This window comes from Macaca nemestrina, chromosome 16 (assembly GCF_043159975.1).
Source record: "Macaca nemestrina isolate mMacNem1 chromosome 16, mMacNem.hap1, whole genome shotgun sequence".
NCBI lineage: Eukaryota > Metazoa > Chordata > Mammalia > Primates > Cercopithecidae > Macaca > Macaca nemestrina.
The window spans coordinates 76,408,999-76,428,702 of NC_092140.1; the positions used below are offsets into that span (position 1 = coordinate 76,408,999).

Below are 19,704 nucleotides of genomic sequence, written 5' to 3' on the forward strand. Positions count from 1 at the left end.
AACAGGCTTTGTGTGAGCAACATGGCTGTTTATTTCACCTGGGTGCAGGCGGGCTGAGTCCGAAAAAGGAGTCAGCGAAGGGAGATAAGGGTGGGGCCGTTTTATAGGATTTGGATAGGTAAAGGAAAATTACAGTCAAAGGGGGGTTGTTCTCTGGCGGGCTGGAGTGGGGTCACAAGGTGCTCAGTGGGGGAGCTTTCTGAGCCAGGATGAGCCAGGAAAAGGAATTTCGCAAGATAATGTCATCGCTTAGGGCAAGGACTGGTCATTTTCACTTCTTTTGTGGTGGAATGTCATCAGTTAAGGCGGGACAGGGACTTTTTCACTTCTTTTGTGATTCTTCAGTTACTTCAGGCCATCTGGGCTTATACATGCAAGTCACAGGGGATACGATGGCTTGGCTTGGGCTCAGAGGCCTGACAAAACCCAAAGATTTATTAATTGATGAACAGATAAACAAAATATAGTACATTAAAACCATGTAATATTATTCCATCATAAAAGAAATGAAGTTCTGGTATATGCCATAACATGGATAAATCTTGAAAACATGTCTAAAGTAGGCAAATCCATTGTAGAGGCAGAAGTAAACTTCCTTTCTGCCCTTTCTGAAGGTTCACTGAAATAAAGTGACAATAGACAGATTAACAGGAGAAAAAGTTTACACATTAATTAATATGTATAACCATGGGAGCCATATAAAATATGAGACTCAAAAAAAGGCCATATGGTTGAGATTTAAATGTCCTCTTCGTAGGGGAGAGAAAAGTAGGGAGCTGTAACCAATTGAAGAGGGTTAGTAAACGATTTTCAGAGGAAACGAATGGACCCAGGAGGCAAATATTATTTTGTAAATAATTCTCTTAGGAAACTGAATGGGACTGGCAAGTTAAAGGAAAGAGAGGGGTGGAACTGCCTTGTGAACGAATGCTGTCTTAGTACGTAGAAAGTCTCCTAGGTAATCTCTCCAACCTACCCTCAAAAGAGTAGATGAAAAGTCTAACTGCATGTAGTGATGACTTTCATAGTCTCTTCTTTTCTCAGGTGGGTAATCTTTCTGGATTATTTCATGAGATTCCTGTAGCGTGAGTCTTAAGACAATTGCATTTCTTTTGAGAAGTTTACTTAGTTAGATAAGAAAATTCCAGAGAGAGTCCCTCCTTGCTCTCGAGGTCAAGGGAGAAGAAACAAAAGAGGGTTAAAACATTTTGGGTTCTGAGGCAGCTTCTAAGGTACTCCAACTTCATTTAATTCAAAGTACTCAGTATGCCAAAGCACCACTGTGCGGGGTATCATTTTCTCAGCCCCAACACCATAAACACTAAGAGTAGTTTAGTGGTTACTAGGGATGGCAGCAAGAAGTAATCAAGGGTTACTGATAATGAGCATAAGTTTTCTTTTGGGGGTGAGAGAAATATTCTGGAATTAGATCATGGTGACATTTGCACAACTCTGTGAATATACTTAAAAGCCACTGAATCGTACCCTTTAAATGGATGACTAGTGTATGTGAGTTATATCTCAATTAAAAACAAAAGTCTAGAACTTGACATATAATTCCAAATACTCAAATTAGAAGAGTCTGCTTCTAAGGTAAATTAAGTGGAGAGTGGTCACAAGATCTAGAACGGAGGCTATTAGGAGATGAGGAAAATCAGGAATGAGAAGTAGGAAGCCAACTCTTCATAATTTTTTAGGTGAGCAGCAGAGGGAGCCCTTGATAGGAAAGAAAATTACAAAAATAATGTTTATACTTCTGATCATAAAGTTAATACAACCTTTTTATAGAAAATTTGAAAAAGTACCACATAAAGGTAATAAAAACCCACTAATCATTCCACTATCCTAAGAACCACTATTAACATTTCATTGATGCAAATCCTTCCAGTCTTTTTTCTGTGTGTGTACATATGTATGTATGTACATATATAGCCAGATCCACCCACAGCTCTTCTGTACATGCAACTTTGCCTCTTATATTTTTCACTTCATGTTACTTTTTATATTTCTTCCAAAGCCTTAAATATTCCTGAGAATGTGGTTTTCCATGCCTACAGATGAACTGTCATTAATTAAGCCTATTTCTAGAATTTTGCAGTCACAAGTAACCCTGCAATAAACATCCTTATACCTAAATCCTTGTATTTCCTAAAATTGTATCTGAAGCAAGGATAGATTCCTTAAGAAGGAATTATTAGGTCAAATACTGTTTACAGCTTTAAGTCTTTGAATACATACATATTTCCACATTTCTAATCAGAAAATTTAAAAGATTGTTATACTTCCATCAGCAGTGGATAAGATTTTCCTTTATCTTGAACTTTTACCCAACTATGTAATTATCAAGGTTTTTTGAAATTTAAAATATTTACTAATTTAATGGATGGAAATTGGTGTCTTTTTAAATTATTTTTAAATAAATAATGAGCCTGAAATTTTTTCATGATTTATTGTCTAATTTTTTTCTGCTTGTACAAATTACTTTTTTGTGAATATTGAAAATTTTTCTGCTTAGGATATTTAACTTCTAATCATTGACTTCGGAAGCTCTTCACGTATTAACCATGTTAACCTTTGTCTTCTATTTTGCCTTTTTTCCAAGTTAGTCTTTGCCTTATGCTTTTTTAATCATGAGTTTTGATGTATATGTTTATAATTTTTATGTAAAAACATTCTGTCTTCTGTTTTATAGATTCTTCCTCTACCTTTTTGTTTAAAAAGTGCGTCTATACATTGCCGAGTCGATGGATATTTACCATAATTTCTTTTACTCATTTGTGTTTTCATATTTTAAAATTTAATTATTTAATTCATTTAGACTTTATTTAGGGATATGATTTGGGTCTCTTCCCTTAAAAACTGAATTAATTTCCCCAGCACTATTCACTGGCATAATCTTTCATTTCCTTCCCTAATTTGAAGTGTCTTCATCAAATACTAAGTTCTTATATATATTCGAGTGTGTTTGGGGACTCTATTCTCTTCTCTCTGTCTAGTTGTATACCAATATCATGTTATTAAAGCTTTATAACAGGTTTTTAACATCTGAAGTACAGTTTACCTTGTTTATAAATCTTTATTGGTTATTTTTATCCACAAATTATTCTAGATAAACCTTACAGTCACATTTTCATTCAAAAATATTCCAATTGGGATTTTGATTAGAATCATATTGGACCTAACAATCAATTTGAGAAAAAGTGACATCATCCAATAATATAAAATATATCTCAATTTATTCAAGCCTGCTTTCATATTAACTAAAGTTTTACAGCTAAATTGATAGAAGCCCTTTATAAACAAACAAGTTTGTTTCCAGGTTTTATTGTTCTTATTCTTGCTGGTTTTGCTTTGTTTTTCCCCTATTGTAAGAGATCTTTTCCCTCTTTACAATTATTATCTAATTATGGATTTTTTTTCATAGTTTGTATCCAGGTATCATAATGAAGCATTAGTTGTAATAGTTGATTTCTTAGGTTTTTCTAAATAGGTTAACCTTAAGAATTTAGAAATTCTCTACATAGTCATGACTTTGGGGTCTCAAAACCAATTCAACTTTTGGAATTACAGCTCTCATGCTTCATAAGCATAACTTCTTTTTCTAAATAAAATCAAAAATTAAGTGTGTAAAATGACCACCTAAAAAGCACAAACAACTCTGAAACATACAGATTCCACTCCTCCATTTGGCTCTTAAAGGGTTAATACTTACCATGAAGAATTTTTTTTTTTAACCTAATAAAAAAACAATCCAAAATATTCTTAAAGAGGCATTAGTGACTCAAAATGTTATTTGGTTTTATATGGCCTCCAAAACTACAGTGTTTTTAAAAATCAGGCTTATCGAGTTATAATTTACATACAGTAGAATTCACCCTTTTCAGGCACACAGTTCTACACATTTTTACAAGCATATACAGTCGAGTAGCACCACCTCAATCAAGACAGAATATTTCTGACACCCTGAGAAATTATCTGTGCCCCTTTGAAGTCAATCTCCTTCCTCTCACCCTTAGCCCCTGGCAATCTCTGATTTATTTCTGTCACTAGATATTCTGCATAGCATTTTTGTTTCTCGAGCTTCCAACCGGAGTCAAATTTGGCCAGTAGCAACTAGGACAGAGTCCTCTGCTGCTCTTTTGAAAACCACCTTTTCTTTGCTGACAACCAACAGATCAGTCTCCATAGTCAGCAAAGCTGAACTTCAGCTTTAGACACAGGCCAATTCCTCCCGTAAAACTTGGCCTGGCGTCAACTGGGCGGACATGCCCAGACAAGCCTGCTGGGGTAGCCACACCTGCAGGAGGGGGTCCTTACAACGTGGAGCACCAGTTGCACACTGTCCCCTTTTGATCTCAGTTCTCTTTTTCAGTTTGGAAGTGTGTGTGTATGTGTGCATGTGTGTGGGTGCATGCATTGCGGAGCCCCAGTATACTTTGACATGTTTTGTGCATCTACAGTGTGAGTAATACACTGGAGGGTAGATGAGCCAGCCCTTTCTGAGAAATACAGTAGTCCTCTTTGAACCTCTCCTCCTCCTGTCATCTGATTGCTGGATGGCGTGAGCCTGTGGTGTACTGGTGAGAGCTGGAAGGTCTGAGACTGGATCACTCCTACTGAGTCAAAATACAACATAAAAACCTTGGGGGGAGGATCTGAGGCTGAGAACCAGCTTCAGAAAATTATAAGTTGCCAAAGAAACACACTTTTAAGCATCACGTCTGAAGCAGTTAGGAAGGTTTTTCACTTTTGTCATTTCTGCTAAGGTCCGCTTTCTCCTCTGACACTTCTTTCCCCAGCTTTCTCCACATGACTTGGGCTGCTTTCCTAGACCCCTTAAATACTGCTGTAAAGAAACCTATCTGTGGTTTTATGTTACCCCATTGGAGTGTTGTCTGTGAATACAGGGCATAAAAGGGGATAAATTGCCTAACTCAATCCACCCTCGAGGCCTGCCACATTAAAAAGATATACCACGGAACTTTGGTCTGCCCTGAAATGATTGGAAATACTGTGAGACTGCAGAATTTAATGAAAACTCCAAGTCTCACTTGATGCTCTCTGATCTACTCTTGGGCTTATATACAACATTTTATATTTGTCAAGGCCTCTCAACATTCACGGTTAATAACTAGTCCTGGAAGAATATTTATAGCTTATGTTAATTCTTATCCTGGAAACATGCAAGGTTCAAATAGGTGGGAGAAAAGCACATTTGGTAGGCTTAAATTCAAACCCACGGGCACACCAACTCTACTATCCACCAAAGTCTACAGCTGATCAGGTAGGGCCTCTTTATCTCAAGCACAAAATATCTGAATGGTACGCTACAAAAAGAAGTTGCCTTACTTATTTCATCCGGTTTTCTCTCTCTCTCTCTCTCTCTCTCTTAATATGCCCTGGTTAATTGTTTACTTGCTTGGCAAATTGCTTAGCACTATGTACAGAAAAAGGCACCAGGTGTTTTTTTAAATTGACTCAGAAAACGTTAAAATGGAGAAACTTCCATCTGCTTGCTTGGTCCTTCATGGGGAATTCCACCACTTCCCTTGGTCCAGCTCACTCAAGGCCGGTACCATGACAAGTTTGAGAATCACTGATTTAGATGGGATTTGACCACATCTGTCCCCACTTGTGGCTCTCTGCTCTGTAGATTTGCTGACTCACAGAGTCTACCGGCAAAGATGCTCACAGGCATGAACTGGTTGCAGGACACTTGGAAGGCATAGCGGGACATCTGCCTCACCAGCTTCCTTCAGGTGTTCCACTGAGCCCCAGCATTCAAATTTTCATCTGTGGGAGAGGAAGGGAAGGGAAGGCTCTGGTCTGTGGTGCCATAGGATTCCAGCGATGCCTCGTAAGCATCCCCCACCATTCTCTGATCGTTTCCCACATGCAAAGTGCCAACCTGGTCGTGCAACAGTGTACACTGTGGTGAACACCAAGCGCCCTCCCATGAGACTTCTGCAGCATTCCAGCACTCCATCCTCCCCCAGCTTCCTGTTTAGGACAGGCCCAGGAGAGGAATGGTGAGGACAAAGTAAAATGTGACTTTTGCTTCATCGTGGGTTCCTTCTTCCCATCCTCCCGGCCATCAGACCCCCTCCTATAAACAGATGTGTGCTCAGATTAGCTACTTTTTGGAAAAACAAGGAAATGATAATACTAGCAAAACTTTATTGAACTAATGTTTGTCTATGTACCAGGAACTGCGCTAAATACATAACATTTATCTCATTCAATTCTGACAAGACCCCTACACAGACAGGTGTTGCTGCTGTCCCATTTTGTAGACGGGAAAACTGTGGCACAGAGGTGAAAAAGACTTACTTATATGGGTATATTGCATCAAAATTCAAGCCGAGGTTCTGATCCTAATGCCTGTGCTCCAAACTAGAGTCCTCCCATTATAAAGCATTTTGCAATGACTAAAATAGGCACATGAATGAAGATGTATACAGGTCTGCCTGAGAGGAGACGCGAAGCCAAAGCCCAGCTCAGCAAGGTCAGAGAATTTCAGCGTATCTCCATGGGCCGCTGGAAATTCGTCTGGGTGCATTTGTTTTTATAAGCCTGGGTACTGCACAGTCACTTAAAAACATGTGCTTGCCAGAGCAGAACATCATCTGATGGCAGCAACCACCTGGTGCTGGCCACGACTGAGGAGGGAACACATCAGGTGAGTGTGGGCCAACCCTTGCTGCACAGAACAGGAGGGTGGCGGGGTGGGATGTTTGATTTTTAGTGGGAAGGATGAGGAAAGCAGTTCTGAAATGTTTTTCACAGAAATAGAAACTAGTGAAAAAGAAGCTGGCATTTGACTACTTTAGAAAAAAGGGAGGAGGGTAACAGGGAGGCAAGTGATTGGCTGCTGCTGCCAAACTCAAGAACTTTAAAAATTGTGTTTGTTCCCCCAAAGAAGTGCATGCCCAAACCACCAAGAGAGGGTAAGTGATGACAAGCAGATCTGCAAGTCCGGGCTCCAGTCACCGTAGCAAGCACCCTATCTCACAACAGCCCTGTAACCGGCTAAGTTGCAGCTTCTGCTACAGTGTGTGTGCATGCAAGTGCCCTCTCCCCTCCCTGTTCGTTCTCCCCTCTCCCCTCTCCCCTCTCCCCTCTCTCTTCTCTCCTCTCTCCCTTCAGCCCAGATCCCTCCCTACACCAAGACCGTTCCAGCTGCATGCAATAATCAGGCAAGCAACTTCTAACCCAGCCTGGGGGACTCAGACGAGATAATGCTTAATTTTTCTGCAACGCCTTCTTAAGGCTCCAGGGATCTGTACCCAGGGGTGGAGAACACTTTCCCAGAAGCAGAGCCTGTTTCTCCAGCCCGAGTGTGTGTGCTGCAGAGCTGGGGACCCCATCCTGTATCTAAAGTAATTGCTGTATCTAATGGTGTGGTGCTGCTGACTTCCTTACCAGCTGTAGCTTTCTGTTGCCTGACCCTGTTATTACTGGCTCCTGCTTTATTTCAGGGATGTTAACCTGCTCGTATGTGTCTGCTAGTACCTTGCTGGTAAACTCCATCTTAAAGGCTCTTCAGAGAAGGGCTTTGTGAGTTTTCCTTTTACAGGTCTTTATTGCATTTTTTTCCTCCAGGTTCCTCTCTCTTCCTCCTCTCACTCCTTTCTGCCTTATCAGAGCAGGGGATGTTAGCTTTTCTTACGGACACCTTAGTCACATTATATGAGAATATGTTGTTCTAAGAGCCTGCCCCTAGGTCACAGATTCGGACCTGTGGAAATGGCCTAGGCTATTCTGAAATGCTCAGATGGGGTTCCAGCATTCAGCCTCCAGCTAAGCTCCATCCTTGTGAGCTGTAAGTTGGAATGAGTAAGTAGGCTAGACATCTAATCCTCCCTGTGCCAGCATCCCACCTGAAGGGCATGGCAGAGAAAGGGGAGCATGGGGACCCAACTCATTCACCATCAACAGGTCTTGTTCATTTCTTTTCTCTAGGAAAAAGCAACACTTCTCTCCATCTGCGCGAGTGGACGCCAAAGGCCCGTTTATTGTAAGCACGCTTTTCTCCTCTGCACAGAGTGCTGTCATTGCGGCCCTATCTGTGCCATGGACCCACACAGTTCAACAGAAGCCCACCAGGGGCTCAGGTGTTCTTTCATGCAAGTAGTTCCAATATCCTCAACCACTACGGTAAGATGTCTACATGGCAAGTTAATTCAGGCATAAAATCCAGTGCGGGCAGCATATGTGGGTGGTCTCCAACCAGTTCTGGTGGCTGCTTGGACCGCTTCATAGAGACTTGTTCCAAAGAACAAGGAGAGAGCTTTGTGAAGTGCTTTGACTCCCACTGAAATGGCTGCTACAAGAGGTTATTTCTCACTGTAGGAGGATTTGGGAATAGGGATAAGGGATAGGAGATTATAAAGCCAGACTAAGTCCAGCCCGTTTTGATCTTTTTTTTTTTTTTTTTTTTTGAGACGGAGTCTTACTCTGTCACCCAGGCTGGAGTGCAGTGGTGCGATCTTGGCTCACTGCAACCTCTGCCCCACCAGGTTTAAGCAATCTCTGCCTCAGCCTCAGGAGTATCTGGGATTACAGGCGCATTCCACCACGCCCGGCTAATTTTCTTGTATTTTAGTAGAGACAGGGTTTCACCATCTTGGCCAGGCTGGTCTTGAACTCCTGACCTCATGATCCACCCACCTCAGCCTCCCAAAGTGCTGGGATTACAGGTGTGAGCCACCGTGTCCAGCCCGTTTTGATGTTTTGTGGCCTTGGGTGTTTCTGAACTACAGTTTTCTTATCAATACAATGAAGACTGAACACACCCTATAGAACCATAGTGAGGTTCACATTACCCAATGTGAGAAATCACTTTGTAAACTGGAAAACACCACAAATAAAAAGAGGCTCTTGTTATTGGGTTTATTATTCTGAGGCAGGAGAACCAAGGTATAAAAAAGAGAAGTAAGAGTTAGATATCACACAGTCTGAGATGCTGGGAGAACAACATGAGCCTCTATAGAGCCTCCTAGGACCTTTCTTCTGGAATGTTCTACGATGACAGTGGCAGAAATGGGGGGAGGGGGGCAGCACTGCTCTTGTTAATGATAAAATGGACAATTCTGCAATTCTATCAGCTGTGCTAGAACTCAGTCCAGATCATTTTATTGCTAACCCTCGAATCACCTGACTAGTTATCAGCTCATTGGAAAGAGAGTGTAGTGCTAAGAGCATGGACCATGGGACCTGGCTACCTGGATGTGAGCCCATCTCTGTGTCCTTCTAAATAGACAATTAGAAGTAAGTGACATGACTCATCTGTGTTTCAGTATACCCATTTATAACATGGAGATGATAATACTGTCTACTTCATAGTGTGAGAATAAATTGAAAAAGAAATGGAAAGTACTTCAAAAAACTTCTGACATGTATTAATAGTAAGCTAAGTGTAGCTACTATTGTTTTCCAATAAAAAAGCCCACTCTTAAAAATAAAATGTGGCCGGGCGCGGTGGCTCAAGCCTGTAATCCCAGCACTTTGGGAGGCCGAGACGGGCGGATCACGAGGTCAGGAGATCAAGACCATCCTGGCTAACACGGTGAAACCCCGTCTCTACTAAAAATACAAGAAAATTAGCCGGGCGAGGTGGCGGGCGCCTGTAGTCCCAGCTACTCGGGAGGCTGAGGCAGGAGAATGGCGTGAACCCGTGGGGGCGGAGCTTGCAGTGAGCCGAGATCGCGCCACTGCACTCCAGCCTGGGGCAAAGAGCAAGACTCCGTCTCAAAAAAAAAATAAATAAATAAAATAAAATAAAATAAAATAAACTGTGTGTTCTAAATTGTAGGAGGAGATGGATTCTTCAGGCACGATGGAGAATAAATCCAATCCCTCTTCCTCCACTCTAGCGTAAAGGGTCTGCCATGCCAAAATAAGTTAGATTACAGAGTCTGGTGGAGCTAATATAGTGTGCATATGTACTTTGATCCTGAAAATAAAGAGTGGCAACATTTCCTCTCGCTGGTAGAGCCCAAAACTAGATAAAAACAGGCAGTGTGGCTGAATCTGCGCTCCTGCATCAACTGCTATGTGACTGTGGATGCCTGACTTCTCTCTGTGCCTCACTTCCTAAACTTGCAATGGAATAACAATAGTATCTGCCCTGTAGCGTTGTTGTTTAGAGCAGTCACTGAATAGCTACACAATACAATTCAGCTATTATTGTTACTAGGATACCATTTGCCATTACCCAACTTTGTGATTCGGGATCTTGAGAAATTGCATAAATTTCATCTTTCAAGTTAAAGTAGAAGAACCAAAACCCAGATAAATGTAACCTAAAGCCATATGTTTTGTTAAAGACAAGGAAAGGAAATGCCACATCATTATAACCATGTTGTTTGGTCATACAGTATGACAGTATCTACAATCATCAATTCATGTCACTTTTTAAAAAATTACAGTGGGTTATTTGAATTAGAAAGCATTTCCATACATGAAAGCTTAATCCCCCTTAGACATTCCTCAATGTTCACAAACAAACTGACCTGGCAGGCATGGGTGTTCCTAGTCTTTGTGTTTAACATCAGATGTGGACGATAAGGGTAATAAACAATGTCTACTGATTCTGGTCATTCTGAAGTGCCACTTATTTTTTTTTTTTTTCAGTTTCACTAGAGCTTGGCACACCTTCATATTTAGAGGCAATGTATCCTCAAGGATCACTCATCAGAATATTTGCACAAACTCATAAGTGGCAAGAACTGAAAATGCCTTGTGATTTTCAAAGTTTTAAAATAGTCCTACGGGACTGGTGACCTCAGGCAGGTCAGCCATCGAGTTTGGAATCCGACACTAAAAGTCATAAAGTGAGTCAACTGAGTTAGAGAGGATGAAACAGCATTATTTTTCTCTTCTGGCTTCTCTAGTAAAGCAAAAGTTTTGGTGTTAGGGCTGTCTCTGAAGATAGGCAGTTTGGTTTCCAACACGCTCGGAGCATTCCTGGAGAATGCTGAAAAGCAGAATAGGCTGCCAGAGTCCAAGAGCCGGTATCAGTAAAGTTAGCACAAGAATTAATAGACTAGAACATACCTGCCCAATCCATTTCTCCAGCCTGATAATCCAGGGCAATTAAGAGAAATTGCCCTGGTATTTTTAGCATTTTTAAAGTTTCATCTGGGCAAACATAGAAATGGATAACTATGTTATCCAGACCTTACCACTGTTTGTTTTTGAGACTCTAAGATTAAACTCAAGACCGGCCCAGCACAGCAGATACGTTTGCCCTTGGCTGAGAGGAGGCAGAAACTTGGGAAGAACCAAGGGTCTTTGGAGTTACTGGGCTTCCATGAGGATCCTCAAGGTTTGCAAACACCAAATGGACAGGACTCCATCCCTGACGTGCAGGCCAGTCCTACCTCCTTCACAACGACGTGCTAACATCATGGTGCAAATTTGCAAACATTTTTTTTGCCTTATTAAGAAAATTATTCAAACATAGAAAAATGCAAGGGTTAAAGCCTTGCTTTCATAAACATAGCCTGTGTGTGTTGCAGGGTGACTTTTAGATATTATATGGAAAAATGCAGTAAAAAGTGCTGAGGTAGCGCATTTCGTTCCATTGAATTACTAGGCAAGTATGGTCATCCCAGCCTTAATAAATTAAAATACATGATGAAAACCCAATCTAAGGACATCAACTGCTATGTACTAAACAAACTACACAACCCATGTAAGAAGCATTTAAAACTGTGTCAAGAGAGGCTATGCTGGAGGGACTATAATTTTAAAATCATTTACTGTACAACCATACATTTAAATTTTAACTTGAAGCTAAATGTTGCAAAATTAAATCAATTTTATTTGATAACATGAGGCAGTTTATACTCTTTAATTTGGGGGTCGATGGAGCCCCTGGCCCAGTCTTGAATTTAAGACCCCTACCCCACAGGAATAGTTAACTCTTAATCCTAGCACACTGTCTCCTCCTGGAAGAGTTCTTTAAAGTTAGATGTTTCTTGCTGGTTTTTTTTTTCTTAGCCACTTTTCTATCCCAAGCCCAGCAAAGACATTCAATTCATCCCCCCCTACACCTCTCACTCTTTCTTTCTCTTTCCTCCCTCCCCTCTCTCCCTCTCTTTTTCTCTCTCTCCCTCTGAAGTTTCTAAATCAGTTCCTACAGCTTCAGTTTTCTTTTTCTAAAATTAAAAACATGGCTTCTGGCTATAAAACGAATCTCCCACCTTCCGCAGCCCCAGTCCCCAGGGACTGTCACTGGCATGATCTGTAAATTAACGGGAGTCACTTAGAGCCCTCAGTTAGCTTTTAGTCAAACATTAGCAGCAGTGTTTGCCCTCGTGTAATCTGCAGTTGTTACTTCATTTAATGCCCGTCAGCATTTTTTTTAAAGAACGTGTTCAGCAAATCCTTGGCACAGGCTGTTTGAATTCCTTACTCTTCCCTTCCCCCACCTTGACCCAAATCAAGCTAAACGTATCTGAGTAGAAGCTTGCTAATATTTTTAATTTGCTAGTGTAGTTTTCCTTCTTCTTGAGGAAAGTAAGAAGAGTTTGCTTTCTGTGCCAATCCAACTACATCCTACTCAGAGGCCTGGGCTTCGTGTCCCCACTGCACCTTACATCAAAGAGGGTAAACTGTAAATTGTTAGGGTTTCTGTTTCTTGTTGCTCTGGCAGTGATCTGTGAGTGATGTAAGATGGGAAGCATCCTCAGATTCCCATTTGGAGGATGCTGGTGTGGCCCCCCTGAAGAAAATCCATTGAAAACAAACTTTGAAGTGCTGCCCAGTAGAGAGCTAAAAGCTGAACATATCACATCATAATTCATACATAACTTTGTGTGTTTTGAATCTTCCTCCTCCACAGCCACCACCTCGAATGTAAATAAATAGAGCCCTGGCCTTCCTACAGGGCTCTGGTGCTCCTTTCATAATGTGAGATCCATTTAGATCCAGCAGGAGAACTTCTCTAAGGCCATGATAAAGGCAGTAGGAAGTACTGATCTCCAACAGCACAGAGGAGGCTCCCCTCCAAAGAAGAGTGAAGCACATCGTTAGAGAATAAAAACACAGGGGGAAATTAAGAGGTGATCTTCAAAGGCTACAATGAACAGCTCCTCTCTGCTTTCACACACTGTACAAGAGAAGACTTCCTTCAGTTCAGGAGGCTTTGGTTAACAGCCACATTCTCAATATTCTGAGTTTCAAGGACAACACAATAAATGTCACGGTGGAAACCTCATGCTTTTTCAGGTGATATAATCCAAAAAAAAAAAAAAATGTATACCTCTCAATAGTATAAAGGACTCTGAATCAGCCAGGGCTCAACTTGCTATTCTCTTCCTTTTCTGCAAGATTTGACCTTGAGTTTCAGGGTCTCTCAGCCATACTTCTGCTTCCTGGTGACTAGAAATCAGGATTCTCTCCCATTTACTACTAGGGAAAACCCTACTGCTAAGGACCATAAATGTCGGGGGATCACCCTGAGTCTCACAGATGGCACTTGAAGAGGAGCAGTGTGGAGACATAGGACACGAAGAAGGAAACAGAGACCCTGAGGACAGAGGCTCATCCGACTACTGCAAATGAACAAACACCAAAACAGGCATTCTTGCACTTTCAGACAGGGAGTTCCAGGACTGAGTGCACATACAGTCCATGGTTAGATTTCCAGGAAAGCCTCCGTGAGGGGCTGAATTATGTGCCATTAACACAAGATGCAGCCATCTTGGGAGTCAGCATATCTGTCTGAGCCCAGGTTATAAGTGCACACTGGTGATCTGTGGTTGGGGGCCGGTGTCACTGTCCTGTCACAGTCCTGAGATCTCCAAAGCAGCCCAGGTGACACATATGTCCCTGTCTTTGACTCTCCTCCAGGCCAACTCTGTGATATTACTATCAAGGCTCCAAAATGTAGCTGTTTTGCTACATAAATTATGAATAAGTTCTACAAACTTCTTGACCCATCTGGAAAGTGCTCAAAACACAAGACTGCACAGACAAGGACTTTAAGGCTCAACTCACTCCCAGGTGATATTAGTAGCTCTTCTCAGCAAGACCATGTGCCCAGGTCCCAATAGCACTATTGAAAAAGAAAGCTCTGCTGTAGAATGGGTCCCCCTTTTTGCTATTTCTACTGCTGAGTGCCCCCATCATGGGCATGCAAGATTTCTTCTGCCATTTTCCTTTCACAACTTTCATCAACTGCCTCTGCGATTTCCCTGTCTTGCACAGTCTCAACCCAACTTACTTAACAGCACTAAGTGTTCAGTTCTTATGCAGAGTGTATGCCTTTAGTCTTCCTCCAAGGAGAGTGCTTGACAAACATAAAATGGAAATCTTAGGAACGCTTTTACACTGTTGGTGGGAATGTAAACTACTTAAACCATTGTGGAAGACGGTGTGGTGATTCCTCAAAGATCTAGAGCCAGAAATACCATTTGAACCAGCAATCCCATTACTGGGTATATACCCAAAGGAATATAAATCATTTTATTACAAAGATACATGCATGCATATGTTCATTGTTGCACTGTTTACAACAGCAAAGACATGGAATCAACCCAAATGCCCATCAGTGATAGATCGGATAAAGAAAATGTGGTACATATACACCATGGAATCCTATGCAGCCATAAAAAGGAATTAGAGCATGTCCTTTGCAGGGACACAGATGAAGCTGGAAGCCATCATCCTCAGCAAACTAACACAGGAATAGAAAACCAAACACTGTGTGTTCTCACTTGTAAGTGGGAGCTGAACAATAAGAACACATGGACACAAGGAAGGGAACAACACATACTGGGGCCTGTTGGTAGATGGGGTCGGGGAGGGAGAGCATTAGGACAAACAGCTAATGCGTGCTGGGCTTAATACCTAGGTGATGGGTTGATAGGTGCAGCAAACCACCACGGCACATGTTTACCTCTGTAACAAACCTGCACATCCTGTACACATACCCAGAACTAAAAATAAAAATAAAAACAAACAAAAACAAAAGAATGGAAATCTTTCTAGAAAAATGTGTCACTGAATTGGAGGTGGAATCCATAATGATCAACAACAATAAATTCTTTTCTTCTCTGTGAGGTCATCTCCCTCAGTCTGTGTGTGTGTGTGTTCATGTGTGTGTGCCATGCCGGGTCCCCACTTTCCTCAGCACATTTGTGCATGTGTTTGTTTACTGACCAGTGCCCAGTTTGTGAGGCTCCCCCAAAGGCAGCCTCAGTCTGCTAGTGCCTGCCCAGGACCCTGCACTAGTCAATGAGAAATCAAACAAACTGGCTGCAATAAGCCGTTTACACCAGTTCTCAAAGAGAAAACTTTGGGCCCATTCCCAGAAGGCCAGGCATGTGAGTGAAAGGAGCCTGACTTGCAAAGCTTCCCCCACACTCGGGGTTTATTCTGTTTATTCTGTCATCCCTGTTTATTCTTTCAACTGTGGTTTCTCCGTGGAGCAGCGCATCACACTGCACCCAGATTGTGGAGACACACAGAAGACGTCCAGAAAGGGCCAGAGAAAACACAATCCCGCTGATTCATTCGCTAAGCCATTTGTTAACAAGCTGGTTTGGGGCTTTTCTTTTCCACAATTTTTCAACACTTGGGGAATTGAAACTGCCAGTTGTTTTCATCTTTAAATGAAATAGCCTGAATAATTGGGAATTTAAGCTAGTTTTCATTATTATAGTCCCCTTCAGAAATACATCTGACCAAAATAATGAGCTAATGAAATAATTTGGACATCCTGACCATGCAAAACAGATGTGTAAGATATTAAGTGCAGAGCCAGTCAATACTTAGTAAATGTTGATGCAGACTTAGTTTCCTAAGGTTTAAAATGTATAACTAAATGACATTAACTTCTGAAATATCAGGGCACCAAGAGGGAATTAACAAAAGGCCACCAAAAAGCAGACTGCACATAATGTAGCCTAGAGACTGTGGAATCAGGCACACTCGGACTAAACTAGTTTCCACGCTGGCTGTGTCACTGGAGCTGATGGCACATTCTCAGCAAGCCTCAGTGCTCTCACCTCTAAAATGGGGTTCAGAAGAATAGGGCACCAACTCAGCAGATTGGTGTGGGGATTCAAATTAAAAAATGCAGGTAAAACACTTGACTAACTACAGTTTCTAGCTCAAAATAAACTCCTAGTAAATGAAAACTACTGGGCACTCTTGTCTTACAGATAACGGCTTTAAAAACTGGGAACTTAAAATAATCCTAAGACTCAGGAAACAAGGAACACCTCTTTGAGGGAAATATCTGACTCCCAAACCAGGTAATGGAACATCTTGGAAACGCAGACGTCTCAGAGTAGACTTGTTAAAAGTGCCAGGGACAGGGCTCATACTCAGTTGACACTCCATAAACATTTATTGATACTGACCATGGTTTCCTCAAGTTTAAAGTTTAAAATAAAATGTCTGGAAGAATTACAGAATTAACCACTTGTGGTTATTCCTGAAATATGATGGCATCGATGTGAAAATTGAAAACATTACCCCCCCCCCATAAAAAGCTGTATACCAATTTTGTTTAAAAGACTGGAATGACCCTAAATACAAAGATACCATGAAAAGCAGAGATTCGTTAAATTATAAGAACAAAATTAAGAAGGATTTCCTGGAAATGGAGGGGGCCTCACTACCTTCAGCAGAGAAATTTTCTTCGTCTGTCACCCCCTGACTCCACAGGGTCATGTAACAATGCCAGGGAGATGTCTCCATAGACCCAGGGTGAGACCACCAACCCTTTGCATGTAGCCAAAGGGCTACCAAATCATGGTGCAACACTGGCTGATTGAATCATTCAGAGTCCAATTCAAACAGATGAACTCACAGAGGAGAGCTCCCACGCATAGATGGAGAAAATTCAGGGAGGCCATAGTTGAAAATGTTTCTTTTTATCAAGGTAGAGTTTGCAATGTGACAATGATTAAGCTGTAGGGGAGGCTTTTAACAGAATTCCCTCTGGCCTTCTACTAACTTACTGAAATACATCATTTGCTTTTCTCAACTTCCTTTAATTTCAGTCTAGCAATAACCATTTATCTTAACATTCACTCTCACATGGGACAAAAGAAAAAACAAATTTTGCAGAATTTAGAGAGGCATTGATTAATTGATACTGGTCTGTCTTTGAGGAATACCTGGGAATTGGAAGGCAACTAAGATATATTACCTCCATCCTTGAGAATATGTTCCTCATCTTTAGGGACTAACCCTTTAAATGAGCTACCTCTCCTCACTAATATTGAATAAATTGATTTCTGAGACACTTAAAATGCCAGGCTGTGTGTCTGTATGGTATAGTAACACCCCCCACACAGACAGGCATGCACACACACATATATGTGCACACACACATGCCCTGAGTTGAATCAGCAGGGACTGTTTCTTTGGCTCGCTTTCCACAGTCATTTGCACTTTTCCAGCACAGAGCAGAACCATAATAGTAAACCCTTTGCAAGAAACGGGCACATCTCCACACTAAGAAGGTTTTGCTGCAGGTGGGTATGAGAATGCAGAGTTTATGGAAACTTTGCCTTTTATTTATTTTTTTATATCCTCTGTTGCAATTGCAGATCTGTGTGAGTGTAGCCAGCCTCCCTACCACGCCTTGTGGGAAACACACCTTGAGGTCTCAGCAGCCTCCTGGCCTGATGTTTGCACAGTTGAGTTGAGGAGGCTGGTAGTTTTCGGCCCAAACATCAACCCAGAGGTTTACTTTGCCCTTGTATTAGATTAAAATGCTTGAACATATTTATAAGCTAAATTTGTTGTTGCGTTGTTGGTCAGTCTTCTTAAAAAAAAAAAAAAGAACTTATTCTATAATTATATTTAGCAGAAAGCCATTTTCTACTTTTTCCTAACGCAGGTCTCATGCTTAACTGTTCTGACATCACCTGGCTCCTCTAAGGCTTAGCAACAAAAACTTCACTGAAATGAAGAACGCAGTTATTTATGCTGGCTACTCTGGCAGGAAAGAAATTCAAAACATAATTTTTTAAAGTTATAACTATGGCTTGCATATAAACATGAGCATGTGGCAAATATTTACGTAATTCGTCAATGAGGTAATGAGCAGAATGATAAAACTGGTGCAGAGAGTATTTGAGAAACTAAATATATGCAGGCATCTGAGAATGAATGTTGGAATAAGATTGCTAGATTAGACAGAACACAAGTTAATACTACACTTGGCGATAAAACTATAACCTTTAAAGTCATCCTTTTTTTACCAGACCAAAATCACTTGCATCACTACTGAATAAAATCTTACAAATCAGCATGTCATTTCATAGAGTGTGAGCCTTAAATTAGTAACAAATAGTATGTCAAATAAGATACACTCCCCTAGAGAATCAGGTCATCTTTGGGTGGATCCTTCAGAAAATGCTCTTACAAGACAGTGAAAACTGAGGCTATTCTACTGCCTTATTTCAAATTTGATACTCCGTCTTAACATTGGTAAAGGCATTTGGGGAGGGCAAAGGTGCCTCATATTAACAATTGAGGTCATGGGATAAATAGTTACAGAAATATTAATAGAACAATATCACCCCTCAGATTATGTTGAATACCAAAATACAGAGTTGGATGTAGAAGCAACCAAGTATCCCTCAAGGAATGAATGAATGACATGTGGCCTAGCCATACAATGGAATATTGTCCAGGCTTTAAAAGGAAGGAAATTCTGACACATGCTACAACATGGATGAATCTTGATGACATTATGCAAAGTGAAATAAACCAGTTACAAAAAGAAAAATACTGTACAATTCCACTTAAGAGTTATCTAGAGTGGTCAAATTCACAGAAACAGAAGGTAAAAGGTAGTTGCCAGGGCTAGGGGAAGGGGAGAATGGAGAATTGTAGTAAGAGGTATATAGTTTTAGATTTGCAAGATGAAAAAGTTTTGGAGATCGGCTGCACAACAATATGAACATACTTAACACTACGGAACTGTACACTTAGAAATGGTTAAGATGGTAAATTTTATGTTATATGTTTTTTACCACAAAAAATTAAAAAATTTACAAAGTTGGTATCATCAGTTCAGATGCCAGTTATAAGGCAAGGGAATGATTCCCACCAGAGTGAGATCAAAGTGTGCATGGCAGGGAACCATCTTTTTACTGCCTGAAGTACTAGTTTATCACTTAACTTACAATGGGACACGAAGGAAATAAATGCCAATCTAGCTGTGGTGGACTTCACCTCACATCATGGAAACCATGAAGCAATTTAGTAAAGTTGGCTGCCTAAGCAGCCAAGGGCCCTGTGGTGCCTGTTAAAATCCAGCAGGAGCAGGGATGAGGTGCATTGGCCAGGGCCCAGTGTGCAGCCCCACAGCTGCAAAATGCTATCTGGCCTTTGAATCAGCACTCAGTGCTACCCTTACCACTCTTAACTCTTAACTTCAAGAGTTAAATGCTGAAAAAGCTCAACCTAATATTCACTGAACAAACACTGAGAACCACCTTTGTAATTATCATGTTTGCATCTTTTCTCATTACCTCCAGACTTCTGTCATAGGCCCTTGAAAAACTAGACCTCTTGCAAAAAGTGCAAAGAAAATCTTCTTGTTGTCCAAGGGCAAAGTTCTCACCCTTTTCTGATGTGACTACCTGAAGTGGTGTCTACACTCCGGCAGAAAGTGGGAAACTCTCACATAAGAATCTTTACCACATCCCTACAAAATATTTTTATTCC

At 41.1% G+C, this 19,704-nt stretch overlaps 1 protein-coding gene across 9 annotated transcripts in view; it reads right to left on the minus strand.

Annotated features, from left to right (window-relative positions):
* LOC105490730 (uncharacterized) overlaps positions 1-19,704 on the minus strand; it is a 442,742-nt gene that overhangs the window by 244,897 nt on the left and 178,141 nt on the right. The window contains exon 4 of one of the 9 annotated variants that reach the window (XM_071081324.1): positions 3,220-5,793. The exons of the other annotated variants lie outside the window; for them this stretch is intronic. Within the exon in view, the coding sequence (XP_070937425.1) occupies positions 5,790-5,793 (4 nt within the window). The 3' untranslated portion in view covers positions 3,220-5,789. Of the gene's footprint in view, positions 1-3,219; positions 5,794-19,704 lie in introns of those variants that run through there. 9 annotated transcript variants of the gene reach the window in all.